The 21,828-nt window shown below is 37.2% G+C and overlaps 1 protein-coding gene and 1 pseudogene across 1 annotated transcript; one reads left to right on the top strand and one right to left on the bottom strand.

Annotated features, from left to right (window-relative positions):
• Positions 1-5,771: 5,771 nt before the first annotated feature.
• LOC120207055 lies at positions 5,772-9,793 on the top strand (annotated as a pseudogene).
• Positions 9,794-12,271: 2,478 nt separating this feature from the next.
• On the bottom strand, positions 12,272-13,627 carry LOC120207054 (zinc finger A20 and AN1 domain-containing stress-associated protein 7-like). The gene is made up of 2 exons (XM_039206572.1): positions 13,520-13,627; positions 12,272-13,060 (listed from the first exon to the last, which is right to left on the bottom strand). The coding sequence occupies exon 2, from the start codon at positions 13,015-13,017 to the stop codon at positions 12,505-12,507; it is 513 nt and encodes a 170-aa protein (XP_039062503.1). The 5' UTR covers positions 13,018-13,060; positions 13,520-13,627; the 3' UTR covers positions 12,272-12,504.
• Positions 13,628-21,828: the final 8,201 nt, after the last annotated feature.

The raw sequence follows: 21,828 nt of genomic DNA, 5'->3' as shown, positions 1-21,828 counted from the left end.
TAACCAACGGTAACACCGATTTTGATGATGATTACCTTTCGCCGGTTATCTTTTTTCTTTTTTAGTTTTTTAATAAGAATAATTATGTCTTTGTGATATGTTTCTATGTCTTTATGGTATATTTATCTATATCTTTATGACACGTTTTTCTCTGTCTTAGTATGAGAAATAATATTCGAGGTGGATTATTTTGGAAATTTTTTTAAAGATATTATTTTAACCAATATCCCAACATCAATCAATGCACTTCTTAGGAGAGCTTCAGAGGAATGATTCCATATTTTTGTAACTCAATATTATCTGTTTCCACCTCAATCTTTTGAACTTCTAACCTCCAAGCATGCAGTAAAATGTCATGAACAACCCATAGTTTGACAACAAGAGCACATCTTCTTAAGTTATGCGTGAAAACATAGATCCAATCTATGTCAGAGTTATGTAACAAACTGTTAAACGTATAATGTGCATGGCTGGCGTGCGTGGTTTTCGAGGCACGTGTTTGTGTGGCTTGCTCTCGTGTTGAGCGGTTGAGTGGTTGGGTTGTTAGACTTCTAGGGCTGGCCATTAGTCAGCTAGAAATGTTTTTGCGTGTATAAAAACAGTGCTTGCACTGAGTTGTAATCATCCATTTTTGTGCTTCAATAAACTACCCGGCTAAACTTTCGAGATAATGTTCTCGAACAAATTATTTCACGAGATAATGCTATCCCAATATTAATTGCTCAAATAGGGTGAAATACAGTATTGGCCGTAGGTCGCCATGCCTTCCGGGCGACCTACTACGTGGCCAGCTTCCCGACGACGAACACACAGAGAAAATGAACGTGTTGCATGGCACATGCACGTCCCCAAGCATAGGTCGCCATGCCCTCCGGGCGACCTTGTAGGTCGCCATGCAATCCTGGCGACCTTGTAGGTCGCCATGCACTCCTGGCGACCTTGTAGGTCGCCATGCACTCCGGGCGACCTACCCTTGCTTGCTCGCTCGGATGCCCTCGTATAGCTCGCTCGACTATCCTCGCATGCCCTCACATAATTCAGTCGGATGGCCTCGGTCGGATGCCCTTGGTCGGATGGCCTCGGTCGGATGGCCTCGGATGCTCTCGCATAGCTTCTCGGATGGCCTCGGATGCCCACCGTGTTGGGACGTGCATGGCGCATGCAATCTCTCTCATAGCTTCCCGGCGAGCTGCACAGAGATAATGGACGTTTTAACGTCCCCAACACATAGGTCGCCATGCCCTCCGGGCGACCTTGTAGGTCGCCATGCCCTCCCAGCGACCTACGACAAACACTGTGGCTTTCACCCTATTTCAGCAAATAATATGGGGAGTGCATTATCTCGTGAATTATTTATTTTGAAAGCATTATATCGTGAGTTTTGCCAAACTACCCGGTTATTTTCTTTCGAATGTTTAACAAGGGCAAAATCAACGAGATAATACGTTGACTTTTTTTTTTTCACGAGATAGTGCCCTCGCCAGATTAATTGCTCAGATGGGGTGATCTCTACAGTCCCCATATAGGTCGCCATGCACGCCCAGCGACCTAGGTAGGTCGCCATGCAATCCATGTAGCCCCCAAAGGTCGCCATGCACGTCCCAACACGCTGGGCATCCGAGGCCATTCGACCGAGGCCATCCGAAAGCATCCGAGACCATCCGAGAGCATCCGAGGCCATCCGAGAGCATCCGAGGCCATCCGAGAGCATCCGAGGCCATCCGAACGAGCTATGCGAGGGCATCCGAGGGCAACCGAGCGAGGGTAGGTCGCCCGGAGTGCATGGCGACCTACAAGGTCGCATGGCGACCTACGTAGGTCGCCATGTACTCCGGGCGACCTACCCTCGCACGGTTACCCTCGGATTCCCTCGCATAGCTCGCTCGGTTGCCCTCGGATGCCCTCGCATAGCTCGTTCGGATGACCTCGGTCGGATGGTCTCGGATGCCCAGCGTGTTGGGGCGTGCATGGCGACCTGGTAGGTCGCTGGGCGTGCATGGCGACCTACCCCCAGGGACGTGGAACTGTAGAGATCACCCCATCTGAACAATTAATCTGGCGAGGGCACTATCTCGTGAAAAAAAAAATTCAACGCATTATCTCGTTGATTTTGCCGTTTAACAAGTTATCTTTTGCCTATCTCGATTATGGAGTTTGTTAGGCTTCTTGCTGTGAATTTCTTGTTGGTTGTGTTCGTTCTTGGATCAAGCTTCAACGATGGTTACTCTGGCCCCTTCTCTTGAAGTTCCTGATGAACAAAGTGCTGATAGTTTCTCCAACAAAAGGATCAATGTATGTCTTAGTGACTCTATCTCCTTTGGAAGGAAGCAACAGGTTGTTCTCACGGTTCGAGGGCTCAGCCTTGAAGGGTATCTCGATGGATCCATGCCTGTTCCAGAAAAGCTGGTTCTCAATGCTGATGGTCAGTTTGTTGTGAACTCTGCCTACCTCCGTTACGTCAAGCAGGACAACTCCCCAGCATCTTGGTTGCTCTCCACCGTAAGCCCTAATATTCTCCCTCAACTAGTGGGTGACTGATACAACGTCGCCGTCTGGAATGGTGTTACTAAGCTATATTCCAAGTTGTCCACAACGAAGGTTATGAATCTCCATTGTCAACTGAGGTCTATGAAGAAGACCAATCAGTTTATGCGAGATTATACGATGGCAATAAAGGAGCTTTGTGATTTGTTGGCAACCGTGGCAGTCCCATTTTAGAGATAGGTCACGCTGCTACGATCTTGAATGGGTTATTAGTGGAATATGAGCCCACTATAGCAGCTATTACGGTGAGTCAAGAACCTTTCTCGTTAGACAATGTTATATTCGTGCTCATTGATGCCGAGACCAGACTCGAAGACACTTCCCATTTTCCTGTTGGTGTGAACTTTACAAGGTATGCCAACAACACTCAAGCATTTCAGAACCATGGCAACAAGCAATATGAACATAGCATACACACAATGGTTCTAAATACAAAATGCGTCCTTGGCAACAAATCCAACTTTGTGGGAAGCTTGGTCACCTCGTTTACCGCTGTTGGCATAGATTTTACCAGTCTTTTAAGAGGATTCCAACTCAGCAGAATGGTTCTGATGCACAAGTTAACGTGTGTTCGTGCTGGTCTCATGGTTCAGACTCTACCTATTCTCATTTTGTGAGTAACACGGTGGATCAAGAGGCGTCTATCGATCCCGCGAATGCTCCAATCAATGCCTTAACCGTTGATGGGTCACTGCATCACTCCAAATGGTTTCCAGATTCGGGAGCCACCCACCACGTGACTGGAAATATCTCGACCCTTACATCTGTAAAACCCTATGTTGGCTCGGGCAAAGTTCATCTGGGTAATGGCTTGCCTATAGGCATCTCTCATAGTGGTAAGCAAATTATTTCCTATGAGTCTTGAAATCTTGTGCTTGATCAAACTCTTTGTGTTCCTCGCATAACAAAGAATCTTATGTCAGTTGCAAAATTTGCTACTGACAATTCAGCTTATTTTGAGTTTCATGCCCGTTCTTGTTATTTTGAGGGGTGCTTCAGTAAAGGACGATTAAGAGTTTTGGAAATGGCATCAAAGGCTTGGGCACCCATCTGTGGATATTGTCAAGACTGTCGCGAATGTTTCTGCATCTTCTGATCAAGCTAATGTCTGTTCTGCCTGTCAAATGGGCAAGAGTCATGTACTTCCTTTCTTCCCTTCACGTACTGTGTATTCACGTCCATTTGAGCTGATAGAAATTGATGTATGGGGTCCCACCCCTGTAAGCTCTAATGGTTTTAGATTTTTTGTGTGCTTTATTGATTTGTATACAAGAAACAGTTGGGTGTATCTCTTAAGAAATAAAAGTGTTCTTGTTTTTAAGATGTTTGATGCACTTGTTAAGAATCAATTCTCTTCCAACATTCTTGCATTACAAACCGATGGTGGGGGTGAGTTTTGTTTTTTGGAAGCAACAACACAGGTTCTTGGTATTCAATTGAGGAAGTCTTGCCCACATACTTCCCAGCAAAATGGGATTGTGGAAAGAAAGCATAGGCATATAGTTGAGACTGCCCTTGCCTTGCTAGCTCATGCATCTCTTCCCTTGAGCTACTGGTCGAATGCTGTGCTAAGTGCCGTGTATCTTATTAATAGGATACCAACCAAGCTTCTGGGTAACATTTCACCTCATCAAAAGCTGTATGGGAAGGTTCCAGATTATAGCTTTCTCAAAGTCTTTGGCTGGGAATGTTTCCCGTGTCTTCGACCATTCAACAAGCATAAAATGTTCAGGTCGCGTGCTTGTATGTTTCTGGGCTATTCACCAATGCACCATGGCTATCAGTGCATGGACGAAACGGGTAGGGTATTTGTTTCTCGAAGTGTGGTGTCACAAGAAGAGTTCAAGGCACGCAGTCAGCTCCTTTGCGTGTTGTGAGCAATCCGGTTGAGTTAACCCCACCTGCATCGCCTGATACATCGTTTATCAACATTAATACCGAGACCATAAATGTGGGTCCAATAAATACTGCCCTTCAGATGTTGGAGTTTTACCCACTGATGAAATAAATGATTCACCCGTTGAACCTATTGGTTCTTTTATGGGATCGAGTCCCACTTCACATGAACCAAATCCCTTGTTTGCTGAGGTGCAGGATAGTCACGTGCCTGGTGATGCACAAATTGAGAATTTTTCACGGGTTGGTTCTACGAATCAGCAGCATGTACAAAGAAGGGAGGTAAGGAACAAGCACACTATGGTCACACGGGGCGAGCTTGGCATCTTCAAGCCAAAGATATACGTTGCACAATGTAAAGACCTACCTCTTGATATTCATGCTGCACTTGAAGACCCAGACTGGAGAATGGCTGTTCTTGCCGAGTTCAATGCCCTAGTTAATAACAAAACTTGGAAGCTGGTTGAGCTACCAGCTAACATGAAGGCCATTGGGTATAAGTGGCTCTTCAATGTTAAGAAGAATGCTTATGGGTCCGTTGAACGACTGAAGGCTAGGCTGGTCGCCAAAGGATATTCTCATATACCTGGTTTTGACTTCATGGACACCTTCAGACCTGTGGTTCGATTCTCTACGGTCAATATCCTATTTTCCTTGGCTGTTACCTATGGTTGGCAAGTAGATGTAAACAATGCCTTCTTATGCAACAAATCCCAAGTTTTTAATTTCATCCTTACCTCCATTACCCAATTAAATATCTATCATCCATCTCATATCTGTTTATATCCGTCCGTTCATGTTCGTCACTTTGATATAAAGAGAAATGACGGTTTTCAATTCTAAAATTATTTGTCAAAATGTTTGGTTAAATTGCAAGTCATTTTTATAAAATCTTAAGATTTATAAAAAAATCTTTAAAATTTTATCTAAATTCATAATGATCCAAAATTTATATGATGAGTAGTTAATGTACAAACGAATATGAGACAAGTATATACAAGACCAGTAAAATCTCAAATCCATAAATTATCTATTATCCATGACAGATATGACTTTCACATCGACATTTATTCACTACTCACTAAAATTATTTATATCCTCACCCCCAAATTAAACAAATACGACACAAAATATATAAAATTATACTCATCTACCATCTCTATCCGTTAACCTCCCTAAAATGCACGGATATGGTACACAAAAATTACATTTCGCACCCCTAGAGATAACGCCGAGTAGCAGATGAGAAACGTTTCCGTTAATTGATCGTTAAGCCCCAGCCACGTGTTTTCTATCGCCTGCTCGTTAAATTTAAAATAGAAGCTTAAATAAAATAAAAACCAGGGAGATCGTCGATCGATTTGATTGATCTAAAATATCTAATGGAATGAATGTAGAGTGAGTTGATTTCAGCAATGAAAAGCGTCTTCGCGGCGCCCGGTGATTACATCTACTTCAAGTCCCAAGTCCCTCTTCACAAGATCCCCGTAAGTTTTTTTTGGGTCAATATATGTTTAGCTCTCAATGATTATTGTTGATTTTTATAAGATTTTGATCATGGGTTTTGTGTTCAACTTTGTTTTAGCTATGGCCTATTATTGTGTGAGTTTTGGCGAGAATTCTGATCGAAGAAGGGCAAATCGTTGTTCTGTTGTTGAATTTGCTTAATTCATTGCTTAATTTATCATAGATTACAATTTAATGCTGTCCGTGAATTTGTTTCTTCCTTTGATTCGCTTAAAAGCTTCTTCAATTGAAAAAATTCTGTATCGGATTCCACTCTGATATCCGAAGAATTAGTTTTTAGTTTCACTTAGTTCTTATTATTGAATTCTTATCTGTTGGTGTTTTCTAGTTGATTTTGTTATATCACTGAAGTTCCATATGTTTGAAAGGTTATTAACCAGTTGGTTGTTGCCTGATTTTTCTCCGTTACGATATTTCTGAACTTTTATGCCTACGATTGTGAACTCCTTAGCTTCAAAATTGTGGTTTGTGGAATCTTTTGTTACTTGGATAGTTGGACTGTTATTTGTGAAATACTGTTCTTCATGAAGGTACATTCTGATTGCTGATAAGTTTTATTATCCATTATCACTCCAACTCCAGGATAGTTGATCAAACCTTTTGGTTGTCACGTTGCTTGGCATGTGTCTTGAAGATAGACGCAGGGAAAGTTTCTCTGCTATTATTTTTTATCAATTGCAATGAATCTCATTTTTGTGGTTCCTTATTTCTCTCACAGATTGGCACAAAGCAGTGGCGATATTATGATTTTGGTCCCAAAGTGGTTCCTCCACTCATATGTCTTCCTGGAACTGCAGGGACAGCAGATTTCTACTACAAACAGATCATGTCCTTGTCCATGAAGGTTTTGAGCAATCTATATTATAAGTAGACTTGACAAGGAATAATTTTTTCCTCTATTTCTTCTTTTAGTTCTTGGAAGAATCCTCTGGGAGCAAAAAGAGGCTGTTTTTATCTCTCCAAAACTAGAAGACAAATGGAAGGAAGCTTCCACAGGCTATATATTTTTTTTCATTATTGCTTGATATAGGATGTTTCTTTTTGTTTCCAGAGTTATCTGATAGCAAGTTATGAATCTTATCATTTTAATAAGTAAAGTTCCTAATTTCTTTTAGACAGAGGAAGCCTGAAAGTTCCCCATTTCATTACTGGTTGGTGGAAAGATTATTCTTATTCCTGCTATGGATTTTTTTGAACTTTTTGGTGGCTTATTACCCAAATGGTATTTATTATTAGACTGTTGTGAAGAATGTTTCACTCCTCATTAAGCCTAATAATTTAAATTTCACAAATGTTCAGGGTTACGGGTGATTTCCGTGGATATTCCATGTGTTTGGAATCATCAAGAGTGGATTCAAGTTTCGAAAAGTTCCTGGATGCTATCGATGTTCATCATGTGAGAACTTAAATTTATTTGTGGCCTAGGCTTCATTCCTTCTCTATTGTAACACTTATTTTTCCTTTCAGTGGCTATTTCATATTTATTACTACTATTATATGTTTCTGGAGCAAATAATAGGTTGCCTGCTTAAAGTGAAGCAATACTCTTATTTCTGTAATATTAAGTAGACCGCACAGTTCTTCAATGAAGAGATCTTATTCTAATTTACTGGCTCTACTGTTGTAGTCATGTAGCAGTAGTTTCTCTTGAATTGTAAGACTTACTTAACAGACTTGACTGTCATGTCTTTGACAGATACATCTGTATGGTACATCCCTTGGGGCTTCCTAGCTCAACTTTTTGCTCAACATCGTCCTAGACGTGTTAAATCCTTAATTCTATCGAATACATTTTTGGAGACACGCACTTTTGCGACAGCTATGCCTTGGGCACCTATGTATGTTTTACATTTCTTGTTAACAATTCTAGGCTATACTAAACGTGTTTCATTTGTTGGCTTATCCATATCAGTAATTCATTTACTTAAGATTTATGTTGTGTTGGGCTGTAAATTCATCGTAATTTTGAAATCAAATAACTACATGCTTGCGAATTTGTGGTGGAATCGAGTTGATAAAGTTTCTTTGCAAGTTCCATGTTTTCTTGGATGAAAGAAAAAGTATATTTATTCTGATTTCACATATATTTTTCTATTAAGCCAGTCTTCCCCTGGTATCAATTTACTTATCGCTCCTCATAGTCTCTATGATATCAAATTTAATCAAAACCTTTAAAACCCTACATTTTTATGTAGTTCCTGCAATTGTTTCTTGGTTTTTATCCTTGCATGATCTTTGTTAATATTACATTTTGTGTGTCTATGAAAGTGTTATTAAGATGAGTTTTCCGCATGCAGTGTTGGTTGGGCCCCCTCTTTTTTGTTGAAGCGATACGTCTTAACAGGAATCCGTGATGGTCCTCATGAACCTTTTATTGCTGATTCTGTGGACTTTGTTGTTTCACAGGTATGTTTCACGGACACTCGGGACTATTCTTCTTTATTGGATTTTTGTTATTATCATTTTGTATGAAGCACTATGTATTTTGCTCATTCAAATGCAAAAACAATCTGTTGTAAGAAAGTGATTGCTTTCTTTATCCTTAGACCATATGTGAATCATTTCAGGTCGAAACGCTCTCAAGAGATGACTTAGCATCCAGGTTGACGTTGACTGTTGACAATGCCGCAGTTAAACCACTTCTTATTTCAGATTCGTATATTACGATAATGGATGTAAGTTGTCTGAAACTTGCTTTGTTTGGGCTTTGCAAACAAACATTATCCCAATTCATTCTTTTTCTTAGAAAACAAGATTTTTTTTGGTGCCAAACTCGACAAGGAAAAATAGAGAAGAAAATTTATCTTCATTGGCTGTTAGTTCTATTAATTATGACTAAAAGAATCTTTTGTTCATTTTTCCTATGTTTAGATATCATCTAGCTAATTTGTTGCTTAAAATGAGAAATTTTCCTTAGCTTCATGGCTGTAGAAATGTTTGAGATTTCCTTCTTGCAAAACCTTGTGTTCGTATTCGGAAGCTTTTGCCTTCTATCCTTGTACATGCAAGGAAAAATATAAGCTTTAGCTGTTATCTTTATAATTGACATGGTTTCTGACATGGCCTTGAAGACGAACGACTACTCATCAATTCCTCTTGAACTTAAAGATCAGCTGAGTGAGAGGTACCCGGGTGCTAGGCGAGCATATTTGAAAACAGGAGGTGATTTCCCCTTTCTTTCCCGCCCGGATGAAGTTAACCTACATCTTCAGGTACATGAAGTTCTTTTTGTATATTAATGGCTTAATTCATATATGATTATGCGGTTGTCATATCAAGAATACTGTTACTTCATCTGGTGTCTGAATCATGGCAGCTGCACCTGAGACGGGTGGGATTAGAGGCTCACCCAGAGTTGATGCAGAGCATCCCGAAAGACGGCACCGGTGGGAGCCACAGCAAAGAAAATGATAAGAAGGATCCTGATCGTGATGACAAACCGAAAGATAACGGGGGCAATCCTGAAAGTAATTCGGAAGAAAGCCAGTCATCTCCTTCGGCTCCGGAAGGTTCGGAATTTCATGGCCTAGATTATCAGCTACTCTGCACTCATTCTGCAATGCTGATGATGAATCAACACACTGCAGCCACTTGCATTCTTCTACGATCGACTTGGGAGTTACTTATCGTCTCCTTGCTTCCCTTCTGTGTGGGTTCACTGTACATTTCTTCTAATCATGCTTGGAAATTCAGACAACTTGTGTAAATAGAGAACATAAATTAGCAGTTTCTTCTCGTTGTTCATATACAAACATTGTTGGGAACAACCCTAGTTTTCCATTGACAATGTTGTACCAAAGTTCCTTTATTATTGAATTTCAGAGCTTCATAATTGAGTCATTGCAAGTTCAGACCCTTGTAACATAATTATTTGCAAACTCCCTATAATATCATTTGATTTGACAAATTATAGACAAACGAACTAGGGTAGATTATACTAATAGTCTTAAGGAGCTTTCATTTGTCTTTAAAATAAAAAAAAAAAAAACTTACATTAGAATATGAACATCAAATACGACACATGTGAGCATCAAATATGAATATTCGTGCACAGATATAGTATTTAGTTTGACCTCCCATGAAACATGGATTAAGAAACCATTCACAAGAGAACAGCATTACCACAGCAATAAAATTCAATGAACTTAATAAATTAATATACCTATTTTGTTCAACCACATTGCTACCATGGAGATTTCCCTCTCAAGAAACAGGATTTAATCAACCCCAGATTGTATAGATTCTTTCTAACTAAGCTCCCGATCGATGACAAAACTGCCCCGCCGACGCCGGTTTCGTGTTCTTCCTGCCTTTCAGCCATTTCATGATACCTAAATGTCGACTCCTTCACCTTTAAGTTACCTAAACCGATCTTGTGTCTTACCGATTCGATGATTTTTGGGGTCCGCTAGGTTCCCGCTTGCATCCGTTACGTAAAAAAACGTTTCCAACATTCGAGTGATGTCCCACGACTTGCTGACACTCCCCAAACGTAGGCCTACTGTCTGCAAACAAGGTGCAGGGTCCTCACAACTCTAATGTTATCCCCCCCCCCTAAATATGAATTAAATTCAAAGATAATTTTCGATCTATACGCGGAAGGAATTACCCAAAAGGGTAAATTATATATATTTTTTCATTGAATTTTACTATTTCTCTTATTTTGTTCATTATACTTTTAGATATTTCAATCTACTTACTAAACTTTTGAATTGTTCCTATTTTAGTTACTCTTCGTTAACTATTTAATAATATTATGATATGATACAAACAAAAAACCAATGCTATTATAAAAAATTTAAATTTATATCAAAACGACATCGTTTTAAATTGTCTATAAACTTTTTCTTCTTTATTCTTTTATTTTATTTTTTTCTAATTTATAAATAATCTGATCAATTATCGGCGTTAGTCGTTATATTATTTTTTATTTTGACCACCTCGTTCACGACGAAACTAATATGTTTCCACCAAACCGTCAGCGTGTCGGTGTCTGACTGGATTCCATCGCAGCTCGCCTTTTAAAAAAATGTTTTTAACTGAAAATCGGCATGCCTTGCCGCATATCACTCCGTTAGACACTCAACGCATGTTTTCCTAATGGATTAAATTATTTTATTTGTTTTTAATTATTGATTTAACATTTTAATTAATTAATCAATTTATAATTTTCAATCAAGACATTTAACGTTATTAAATTTGATAATATGGCATATTAATTTTAGGGTAAATTACATGTTTAGCACTTAAACTATCGATTTTAGTACCTAAACTTTTAACTTTTTCAAAACCATACCTAAAGTTTAGTTTTTATTTCATTTTAATACTCTGTTCATAGTTTAATGTTAAGTTTTGAAATAAATTGAAAGTTTAAGTACTGAAATGGACTAAAACTGATAGTTTGGGTACTAAACACGTTACATTTTTAAAGGTGATGTACTAAAATGAAACAAAAATTAAACATCATGCATGGTTTTAAAAAAATTAAAAGTTTAAGTACTAAAATTGATCAAAACTAATAGTTTAGATACTAAATACATAATTTACCCTTAATTTTAAGATACCATATTTTATAATAAAAAGTTCAAAAAATAAATTAATATTTTATTAAAATTTATGGATAAAATTAAATATTATTCTCTTTCACTAATATTTCATATTATTAAATTAATAACATTTAGTGCCTCAATAATTAAAATTGTATAAATCAATCACGTAAATCAATAACATAAGTGACGAAAATATTATATTTAGAAATCAGTGACCAAAATTAAATAAAAATAAATTGAAAGTGACCATTTTAATAATTTACCCTTTATGATATTTAATAAAGAGGTAAGAGTGGCAAACTGAATAACAATTACGTCGGATTTGAAGTATTAACCCCCCCCCCCCCACAACTATACTCATCAACTTTTCTTTTCCAATACTCGTTAATTTTTTTTCTTTATCACGAATCAAATGACTTCAATAATAAAAATTTCGAATTCGAATGCACGAATCAAGTGATAAAAATCCCGAATTCAAATACACGAATTAAATAATCTCGGTAATAAAAGTTCCAAATTTGAACATAAAAAATGTTAAAGGTGTCAGCGTCAATGTCAAAGAGATACTAACAGATATTACTTGTATTTACCCATTAATCGGAAAAAAACTTGATTTTTTCTTTATCACAAGCCAGAGTGCAAACTTATCAGCAACTCAAGCTATAGATTATGTGGCATCAAAATTTCAATAGATTTTAAGCTAACAAATAAATGGCACACACAAACACAATAAATATGGATAAAATGGAGATCGTGTAGGAAAGGTTCGAAGCCAATTGAACCGTAAACATTAATGGTCCGTTGATACATTCTGATAATGGAATCTACTTGAGCATAGCAGCAACATCATCCCAATCATCCCCAAACCCGATATAAGATCATTAAAACAGCCCATGATTTTCCACTGACCTCTGAAAGCCAGCACACAAGACACAAAAGGTAAATTCATTCAAGAAAGACGACTCGAGCACACCTGCGTTTGTTCCTTTCAGAACCGGTCCATCTTATCGGCTTTAACGACCGGATTTGCTTTAGCAATGGCGTCGCGTCCAGCACCCTTGAAGTCAAAGGAGCACTCATGTTTTTCCGGGTAACGGTGCTCACCACAGAAGGTACTCTCGCATCTGCACTTGAACCCGGTCAATCCGACCTTCTTTCTGCAGATAAAGCACCTGTTTGCCAGCTTCGGCTCGGACGGTTCATCAGCGGCGACAACAACGGCAGCTTGTTGCTCGATGGCTGTAGATGAGGACACATTGGATGGCTCCTCGACGCGCTTGAATGCCTCAGCAACCACTTCTTCCAGCTTCATTTCGACAGCGAGAGATTTCTTCATGACAGCTTTCGCCTTGGCAGCTTGTTCCTCCCCAGCCCGGAGATTAAGATAACACTTGGAGCAGAGGTTCATATTCGACGCCGTGCCAAAAAACCCACAGCCGTTGGCACAAAGCTTTGGCTCTGACGGAGGAAAGCTCGTTCCTTCATTCTGTTCAGAACCCATGGTTCCTTTTTCGTTTTCCTTCTGTGCAAGTATACTTTGGTCTCTACAATAAACGATGAGGAAAACAGGATAAGAGCCTACTTCTTGATTTTCACAGAGAATTAGATAGAATCAAACTTAAATTACTCCAGCGAGATTCGGCCAGCCAACGAGAAAAACAAATACACACATATATTGACTATTCAAATTAGCCGAACAGGGATTTTAACTGCTTATGTTTAAAACCTAATTCAATGGAAAGAAACTTAATTTCATCTTTCAAACGCCCAATTAAACGAAAATCCCATCAATAATCTGAGGTTTCCAGAAGAAATACATAAAGTTCCAATCGATCTCCTAAATTAACACATAGAAAATTCCAGTCCATCGGAATTTATCGAACAGCTACCGGTAATTACGAGTCAAAGAGTATAAAAAAAGGAGGAAAACCTAAAATTTCTTAAATAGACGAACACGAAACCTGGAAAAGGAAAAATCCCCAAACAAAACCCGTAAAACATACCTTGTTAATACGATAATCGGAGATTATTCGTAATCTTTTTCAGGTCGGCGTCGAACCATGAGAAAGAGAAACCAGGAATTTCGCAGGCGATGATAAGTTGTATTATTTGAGAGATAAATATGATCGAATTAAAAAAAGGGTAAAGTATAGTAATGGTCACTGAACATTTCTGAAGCTTGCATTTAGGTCCTTCAACTTTTAAAACTTGCAATACAGTCCCCAACATTTATTCCGTTTGCAATATGGTCCCCAACTTAAACCACCGTTAGAAATTAGGGTAAATTATATAAAAGGTTATTGAACTTTTCAGACACTTAAATTTAGGCCCCCAACTTTTAAAACTTTCAAAAACAGTCCTCAATTTCATTCTAAACCCCAATTTCCAAAGTAATTCAATTTCATTCTAAACACTAAATTCCAAAATAATTCAATTAAATTCAATTATGTCAGATTTATTATTATTTAATTTCATCTTATTTCATGTGATACGTATTTTTTATATAAATATAATAGTATAATTCTTATCTGTTGAAGAAATTTTTTAATTAAAAAAAGTAGTTAGGATATAGAAGAGGTTGAAAATAATTCGAATTTTAAATTTATAAAATGTTATTTTGACGTATAAATAAAAGTGTAAACTACTAGGTTGACAACTTAACTATCTAGCCCTTTTTACTTTTGTCATCGATCTTTTAAATTTATCAATCATACAACATAATTATTTAACTGTTTCAACTAAGCCACTAGTCGTTACCAATTGATACAAATGATGAAGTGCCAGTTAAAAGGAATTGACATTATTATACATTCAGTCTTTATTATTTATATAATCAATTTGGTCCTAAATTAAATAGAATTTAATAAATTAATCATTTAATTAGGATCTGACATGTGTTAGCACATGATCATGACACGTGTCATTGGTGACACATGTCACCACCTAATTATTTATATATGCTATCAATTTGGTCCTAAATTAAATAAAATTTAATAAATTAATCATTTAACCAGGATCTGACATGTGTTAACACATGATCATGACATATGTTATTGGTGACACATGTCACCACCTAATTAGAAGAAAATTAAGTTACAAAGAAGTAAAATTTGGGTCTTGGGCAAACTCAAACTTGAGTCACGCAAATGAAAGATACAGAGTGGAGCCACTAAGCTAACACCATCGTTTGTGTTAAGAGATATACAATAATACATATACTAATAGTATGACCAATGCCAGAAAAAAAAGAATATAATGGAAAATGGAAATAATGAGATTTGAACTTCGGCAAAAAAATTGAAAGCAATAAATGATGGGAAAATATTATATTTTTTTACAATAAAAAATATTATATTGATAAATTGTTTGATAGATTTATATATTTTTTAAATATTAGTTGATACAATATTTTAAAAGAATAAATTTAAGATTTATATATTTTAAACTAATTTAATAATTATATTTTTCATATTTATAATTCATGATTATATATATAATCTTAAGTTGAGTATTTCTAATATAATTAATAATTTTAATTTCTTATTAAAAATAAAATATTCAAAAAATATAAATGATTCATACATTAATATATGAATATATTTTTTTATTTATAATCTAAATATAAATATACATTTATATAAATATATTTTTTATTCGTATATTGAAATATTTTGATTAAAATATAAACATATTTTAAATACTAGTTTATACAAGAAAAATAAAATATATCAAAAATATAAATGATTCATACATTTAAATATAAATTGAATCATTTATATTTTCTATACATCTATATTTAATAAGAAAATAAAATTATTGGGGGACTGTTTTGCAAGTTTTAAAAGTTGGGGACCTAAATTCAAGTGCCTGAAAAGTTCAATGACCGTTTATATAATTTACCCTAATTTTCTAACAGTGATTTAAGTTGGGGGACCATATTGCAAATAGAATAAATGTTGAGGGACTGTATTGCAAGTTTTAAAAGTTGGGGGACCTAAATGCAAGCTTCAGAAATGTTCAGTGACCATTACTATACTTTACCCTTAAAAAAATCAGAAAAAATTATTGAGAAATTATTTATATAGGAAAAATAGAAAATTAGTTTTTTTTCCCTTTAGGTGGAAGCCAGGGATGCAAAACAAAGCCATGGGATATTAAGGGGAAAGAACACAAATAGTATTTCGACTATAGGATATTATTTTAATAACTCTTTTGATCATTAAAATTTATAAAATAGTCATTCGATTATAATGTTATTTTGTTGAGTCACTCGGTTATTAAAATTTAACTATTCATTAAGTTCTAAATTTATCATTTTTCGTTAAAAAATTGATAGTATTTTAAGCTAAACGGTAACTTGTTGACTGTGATATAATAAAATTCGATCTTAGAATCTCAAACGATTATCATATCTCAATCATTGTGTTAACGTCCAATTTAGACAATTTTTAAATTTTTTAACAAAAAAATGACGAATTTATAACCTAACGAAAAAAGACCCATCTTTTATGGGATCTTACAAAGAAGTATCGTGGCATTCATCGTATCAAAAAAAATTGTTTAATTTGTTGGGGAGACTAATGACGAATATGAAGAGATATCGAAGGCATTTTACTGGAGAGTATAGCTGCCATATTTGTCACAGTCCGGTTGAAGACATAGATTATATTCTTCGACGTTGTTCGTGTTGAAATGTCAAAGTTTGAAAAATTAGTTCAAGTTAGGCACCTAATATTGCAATGTCAAAATTAGGTACAACAATGTCAAAATTAGGTGCAATAATGTTTTAAAATTAAATGGGTAAATTATAAACTTTAGGGTATTTATAAAATTAGTCCTTAAGTTTCAACTATAAATACCCTAGCTCATTTAGCTTCAAAATCATCCCAAAGCATTCTAGCTTTCTTCCAATACTAGAGAGAATTTAGAGAGTTTCTTGAGAGTTGTTTCTCCTTTTTATCGAGAGAGAATTATCATTGTTTTCTCCTTGATAGATCGAGAGAGGTTGTAATTCCTATTTTCTCATAGTGAAATTCTTCTACCGTTGCCCGAGGTTTTTACCCTATTTTATTTAGGGGTTTTCCACGTAAATTTTGTGTCTCTTTTTATCTTCATTTTTATTTTCTCAAATTATCAGTTGCGATTTTACTCTATCCGATAGCCGTCTTCCGCAACAATTGGTATCCGAGCTAGATTAGAGTGTGTAATATATGCTTATTGTCTTTGTGGTTGCCACCAAAAGGTGGATCATCCAACATAATAAAGTAAGAAGTTATTACCCATTATTTGAAGGTTCCAGAGAACTATTCACGATAGTGAAATAGTGGGAGCTATCCGTAAACGAAGCAATGGCAATGAAATTTGATATTGAAAAGTTCAATGAGAGAAATTTCTCATTGTGGAAATTGAAGATGAAGGCCATCCTGAGGAAAGACGGTTGTCTAGTAGCTATCAGCGAAAGGCCAGTAGATTTCACAGACGACAACAAATGGATCGAAATGGACGGAAATGCTATGACAAACTTTCATCTAGCATTAGCAGATGAAGTATTGTCAAGTATCGAGGAGAAGAAGACAGCTAAAGATATATGGGATCATCTCACCAAACTGTACGAGGCCACATCGTTGCACAATAAAATTTTCCTTAAGAGAAAATTGTACACTCTCCGTATGCCAGAATCTACTTCAGTGACGGAGCACTTAAATACACTGAACACTTCATTTTCTCAGCTTACATCCTTAAGCTGTAAAATAGGAGAACAAGAACGTGCTGAACTTCTACTTCAAAGTCTACCGGATTCATATGATCAACTCATCATCAACTTGACAAACAGTAATGTCACCAGTCTAGTCTTCGATGACGTTGCAGCTGCTGTTCTACAAGAAGAAAATCGGCGCAAGAACAAGGAACACAGACAAGTAAATCTGCAACAAGCAGAAGTGTTGACAACGATGACAACGATGAGAGGGAGATCAACAGAACGTGGCCAAAGCAGCAGTCACAAACATGGTAGATCGAAGTCGAGAAGCAAGAAGAATTTAAAGTCTTATAACTGTGGAAAGAAGGGTCACTTGAAGAAGGATTGTTGGAGTCTAAATAAAAACTCCAATCCACAAGGCAATACCGCAAACACTTCAGATGATGGAGATGCTCTATGCTGTGAAGCGTCAACCACCGTGGAAGGAAGAAAACGATTTGCTATATGGCTCTTTGATTCGGGAGCAACATATCACATGACCTCAAGAAGAGAATGGTTCCATCATTATGAACCTGTCTCAAGAGGATCTGTGTATAGTTGCAATGATCATGCCTTAGAGATCGTTGGCGTGGGAACCATCAAATTGAAGATGTATGATGGAACAATTAAAGTTGTTCGAGATGTGCGGCACGTGAAAGGTCTGAAGAAAAATTTATTATCCTACGGATTGTTGGATAATAATGCAAGCAAGATTGAGACACGGAAAGGAATCATGAAGGTGTTCCGTGGAGCGCTTGTGGTGCTGAAAGGCGAAAAGATAGCAGCAAACTTGTACATGCTGAAGGGAAAGAGTTTGCTAGAAGCAGAAGCCTCTGTTGCCTCATGTAGTTCAGATTCGGCAATGCTATGGCATCAGAAACTTGGACACATGTCAGAACAAGGAATGAAGGTCCTTTTGGAGCAAAAGCTACTTCCAGGCTTAACAAAGGTATCACTTCCTTTGTGTGAGCATTGCATAACAAGTAAGCAGCACCGGTTGAAATTCAACACATCAAATTCTAGAGGCAAAAGTGTTCTAGAATTGATTCACTCTGACGTATGGAAAGCACCAGTAACGTCCCTAGGTGGAGCAAAATACTTTGTCTCATTTATTGATGACTACTCCAGGAGATGTTGGGTGCACCCTATTAAGAAGAAGTCAGACGTGTTTTCAACTTTCAAAAACTTCAAAGCGCGGGTGGAACTTGATTCTGGAAATAAGATCAAGTGTTTCAGTACAGATAATGGAGGAGAATACACAAGCGAAGAATTTGATGACTTTTGCAGGAAAGAAGGCATCAAAAGACAGTTCACAGTGACGAACACTCCTCAACAAAATGGAGTGGCAGAGCGGATGAACAGAACCTTGTTAGAAAGAACAAGAGCAATGTTGAGGGATGCAGGCCTAGAAAAATCATTCTGGGCAGAAGCAGTCAATACCGCCTGTTATTTGGTGAATCGAGCTCCATCAACTGCAATAGAGCTGAAAACACCAATGGAGATGTGGACTGGAAAACCAGCTGATTATTCAAACCTCCATATATTTGGAAGTATAGTGTACGTGATGTACAACTCCCAAAAAATTTCAAAGTTGGATCCAAAATCCAGGAAATGTAAATTCTTGGGGTATGCTGATGGAGTAAAGGGGTATCGCTTGTGGGATCCCACTGCTCGCAAAGTGATCATTAGCAGGGATGTTATCTTTGTAGAAAATAAACTAAAAAGAAAAGAAGACAATGATAGCGCTGAAAAGTCAGAGACTACTCAGATACATGTGGAAAAAGAGTTTGAAGAATGAGATTCTTCTGAAGTAGAACCAGCACATGATGAACAAGAACCAGAGAGTTCTGAAGCTCCAACAACTCGTCAATCAGATCGTGTGAGAAGATGTCACAATTGGCACTCAGATTATGTTATAGAAGGTAATATTGCATACTGCCTTTTAACAGAGGACGGTAAGCCATCAACATACCAGGAGGCAATAAACAGCTCAGATGCTTCACTATGGATGATGGCGATGCAAGAAGAAATCGAAGCCCTTCATAAAAATAATACATGGGACCTTGTGCCACTACCACAAGGAAGGAAGCCAATTGGTAACAAATGGGTTTTCAAAATCAAGCGAAATGGTGACGATCAAGTTGAGAGGTATCGTGCAAGACTGGTGGTCAAAGGATATGTTCAAAAAGAAGGTATTGATTTCAATGAAATATTTTATCCTGTGATTCGACTAACAACAGTTCGAGTAGTTTTGGCAATGTGTGCTACATTGAACTTACATCTAGAGCAGCTAGATGTTAAAACAACTTTTCTTCATGGAAATCTTGAAGAAGAGATTTATATGCTCCAGCCTGAAGGTTTTGAAAAAAAAGAAAAGAAGAACTTGGTTTGCAGGTTGAACAAATCTCTGTACGGTCTAAAGCAGGCGCCGAGGTGTTGGTATAAGAGATTTGATTCCTTCATTATGTGCATTGGATACAACAGACTTAATGCAGACCCTTGTGCTTATTTTAAGAGGTCTGGTGATAACGATTTTGTTATATTGTTGTTGTATGTGGATGACATGTTGGTTGCAGGACCCAACAAAGATCATATTGAAGAATTGAAGGCACAACTGGCTAGGGAATTTGAAATGAAGGACTTGGGATCAACAAACAAGATTCTAGGGATGCAAATTCACCGAGACAGAAGTAATAGGAAGATTTGGCTTTCACAAAAGAATTACTTGAAGAAGATCTTGTCACGATTCAACATGCAAGATTGTAAGCCAATTTCTACCCCTCTTCAAATTATCCTCCAGTATGAGTCCTAGCAGTGAAGAAGAGAGGATGGAGATGTCTCGAGTACCGTATGCATCAGCAGTGGGAAGTTTGATGTTGCTATGATATGCACAAGACCAGACATTGCACAAGCAGTGGGAGTGGTTAGTCGATACATGGCGAATCCAGGCAAAGAGCATTGGAATACAGTAAAGAGGATCCTAAGATACATCAAAGGGACCTCAAATGTTGCATTATATTACGGAGGATCAAACTTACTAATCAATGGGTATGTAGATTCTGACTATGCAGGGGATTTGGATAAAAGCAAATCTACTACATGATATGTGTTCAAAGTTGCTAGTGGAGCTGTAAGCTGGGTTTCAAAATTGCAGTCAGTTGTGGATACGTCCACAACAGAGGCAGAATATGTAGCAGCTACACAAGCCAGTAAAGAAGCAATTTGGTTGAAGATGCTATTGGAGGAGTTTGGACACAATCAAGAGTATGTCTCTCTGTTTTGTGACAGTCAAAGCGCCTTGCATCTAGCAGGGAATCCAACATTTCATTCAAGGACTAAGCACATACGAGTTCAGTACCATTTCATTCGTGAAAAGGTGGAAGAAGGAACGGTAGATATGCATAAGATCCATACCAAATACAACATATCAGATTTCATGACGAAGGCAATCAATGCTGATAAATTTACCTGGTGTCGATCCTCCTGTGGCCTGTCAGAAACGTAAGCAACATGAAAGGTACAAGGTAGAAAGAATGGTGTGAAGATATGATTGTTCCAATCAAATCTTCAAGTGGGAGATTGTTGAAATGTCAAAGCTTGGAAAATTGGTTCAAGTTAGGCACCTAATATTGCAATGTCAAAATTAGGTGCAATAATGTTTGAAAATTAAATGGGTAAATTATAAACTTTAGTCACTAAACTTTAGGGTATTTATAAGATTAGTCCTTAAGTTTCAATTATAAATACCCTAGCTCATTTAGCTTCAAAATCATCTCAAAGCATTCTAGCTTTCTTCCAATACTAGAGAGAATTTAGACAGTTTCTTGAGAGTTGTTTTCTCCTTTTTATCGAGAGAGAACTATAATTGTTTTCTCCTTGGTAGATCGAGAGAGGTTGTAATTCCTATTTTCTCATAGTGAAATTCTTCTACCGTTGCCTGTGGTTTTTATCCTATTTTATTTAGGGGTTTTTCACGTAAATTTTGTCTCTTTTTATCTTCATTTTTATTTTCTCAAATTATCAGTTGCGATTTTGCTCTATCCGATAGCCGTCTTCCGTAACAGTTCGGCGACTACATCAATTTGGTTGGTCACCACAGTCCGGTCGAAGACATAGATTATATTCTTCGACGTTGTTCGGCGACTACATCAATTTGGTTGGTCACCGTCAAAGGCGATAAAATGCACGAGTTTTTGAATATGAATTTTCGGGATTAGCTAGTTATGAATTTTTATCAAATCCTCAAGGTTTTGTGAGGGATAGCCATGACTGGGATATTTTATTCTGTTCCATAATTTGGAAGCTGTGGATTTTGCGTTATTCCATTGTTTTTGAATCCCCGATTAGTGATTCTCGTCCTTTGATTGATAAATGCAGATCCTTGAAGGAGTTTACTTGCAAAGCCATTGCCATGGAAGCTGCAAAGCGACATTTACAGAGGCAACCGAATACGGGGATCACAAGGTAGAGTCCCCCGCCGATGAACTGGGTCGAAATTCCGAGGGTACTTGGCTTCAGGGGTTTTCGAAGTTTATCGGAATTTGCTCTGTTTTTGCTGCTGAGTTATGGGGCATT

This window comes from Hibiscus syriacus, unplaced genomic scaffold (genome assembly GCF_006381635.1).
Source record: "Hibiscus syriacus cultivar Baekdansim isolate YM2019G1 unplaced genomic scaffold, ASM638163v2 tig00014304_pilon, whole genome shotgun sequence".
Lineage (NCBI taxonomy): Eukaryota > Viridiplantae > Streptophyta > Magnoliopsida > Malvales > Malvaceae > Hibiscus > Hibiscus syriacus.
Note: the sequence above shows the minus strand (reverse complement) of the source record. Positions and strands in the feature narration are given on the sequence as shown.

Bases quoted from the DNA above. Each gene is read 5' to 3' on its own strand.
- LOC120207054 (XM_039206572.1), bottom strand. From the start codon at position 13,017: ATGGGTTCTGAACAGAATGAAGGAACGAGCTTTCCTCCGTCAGAGCCA.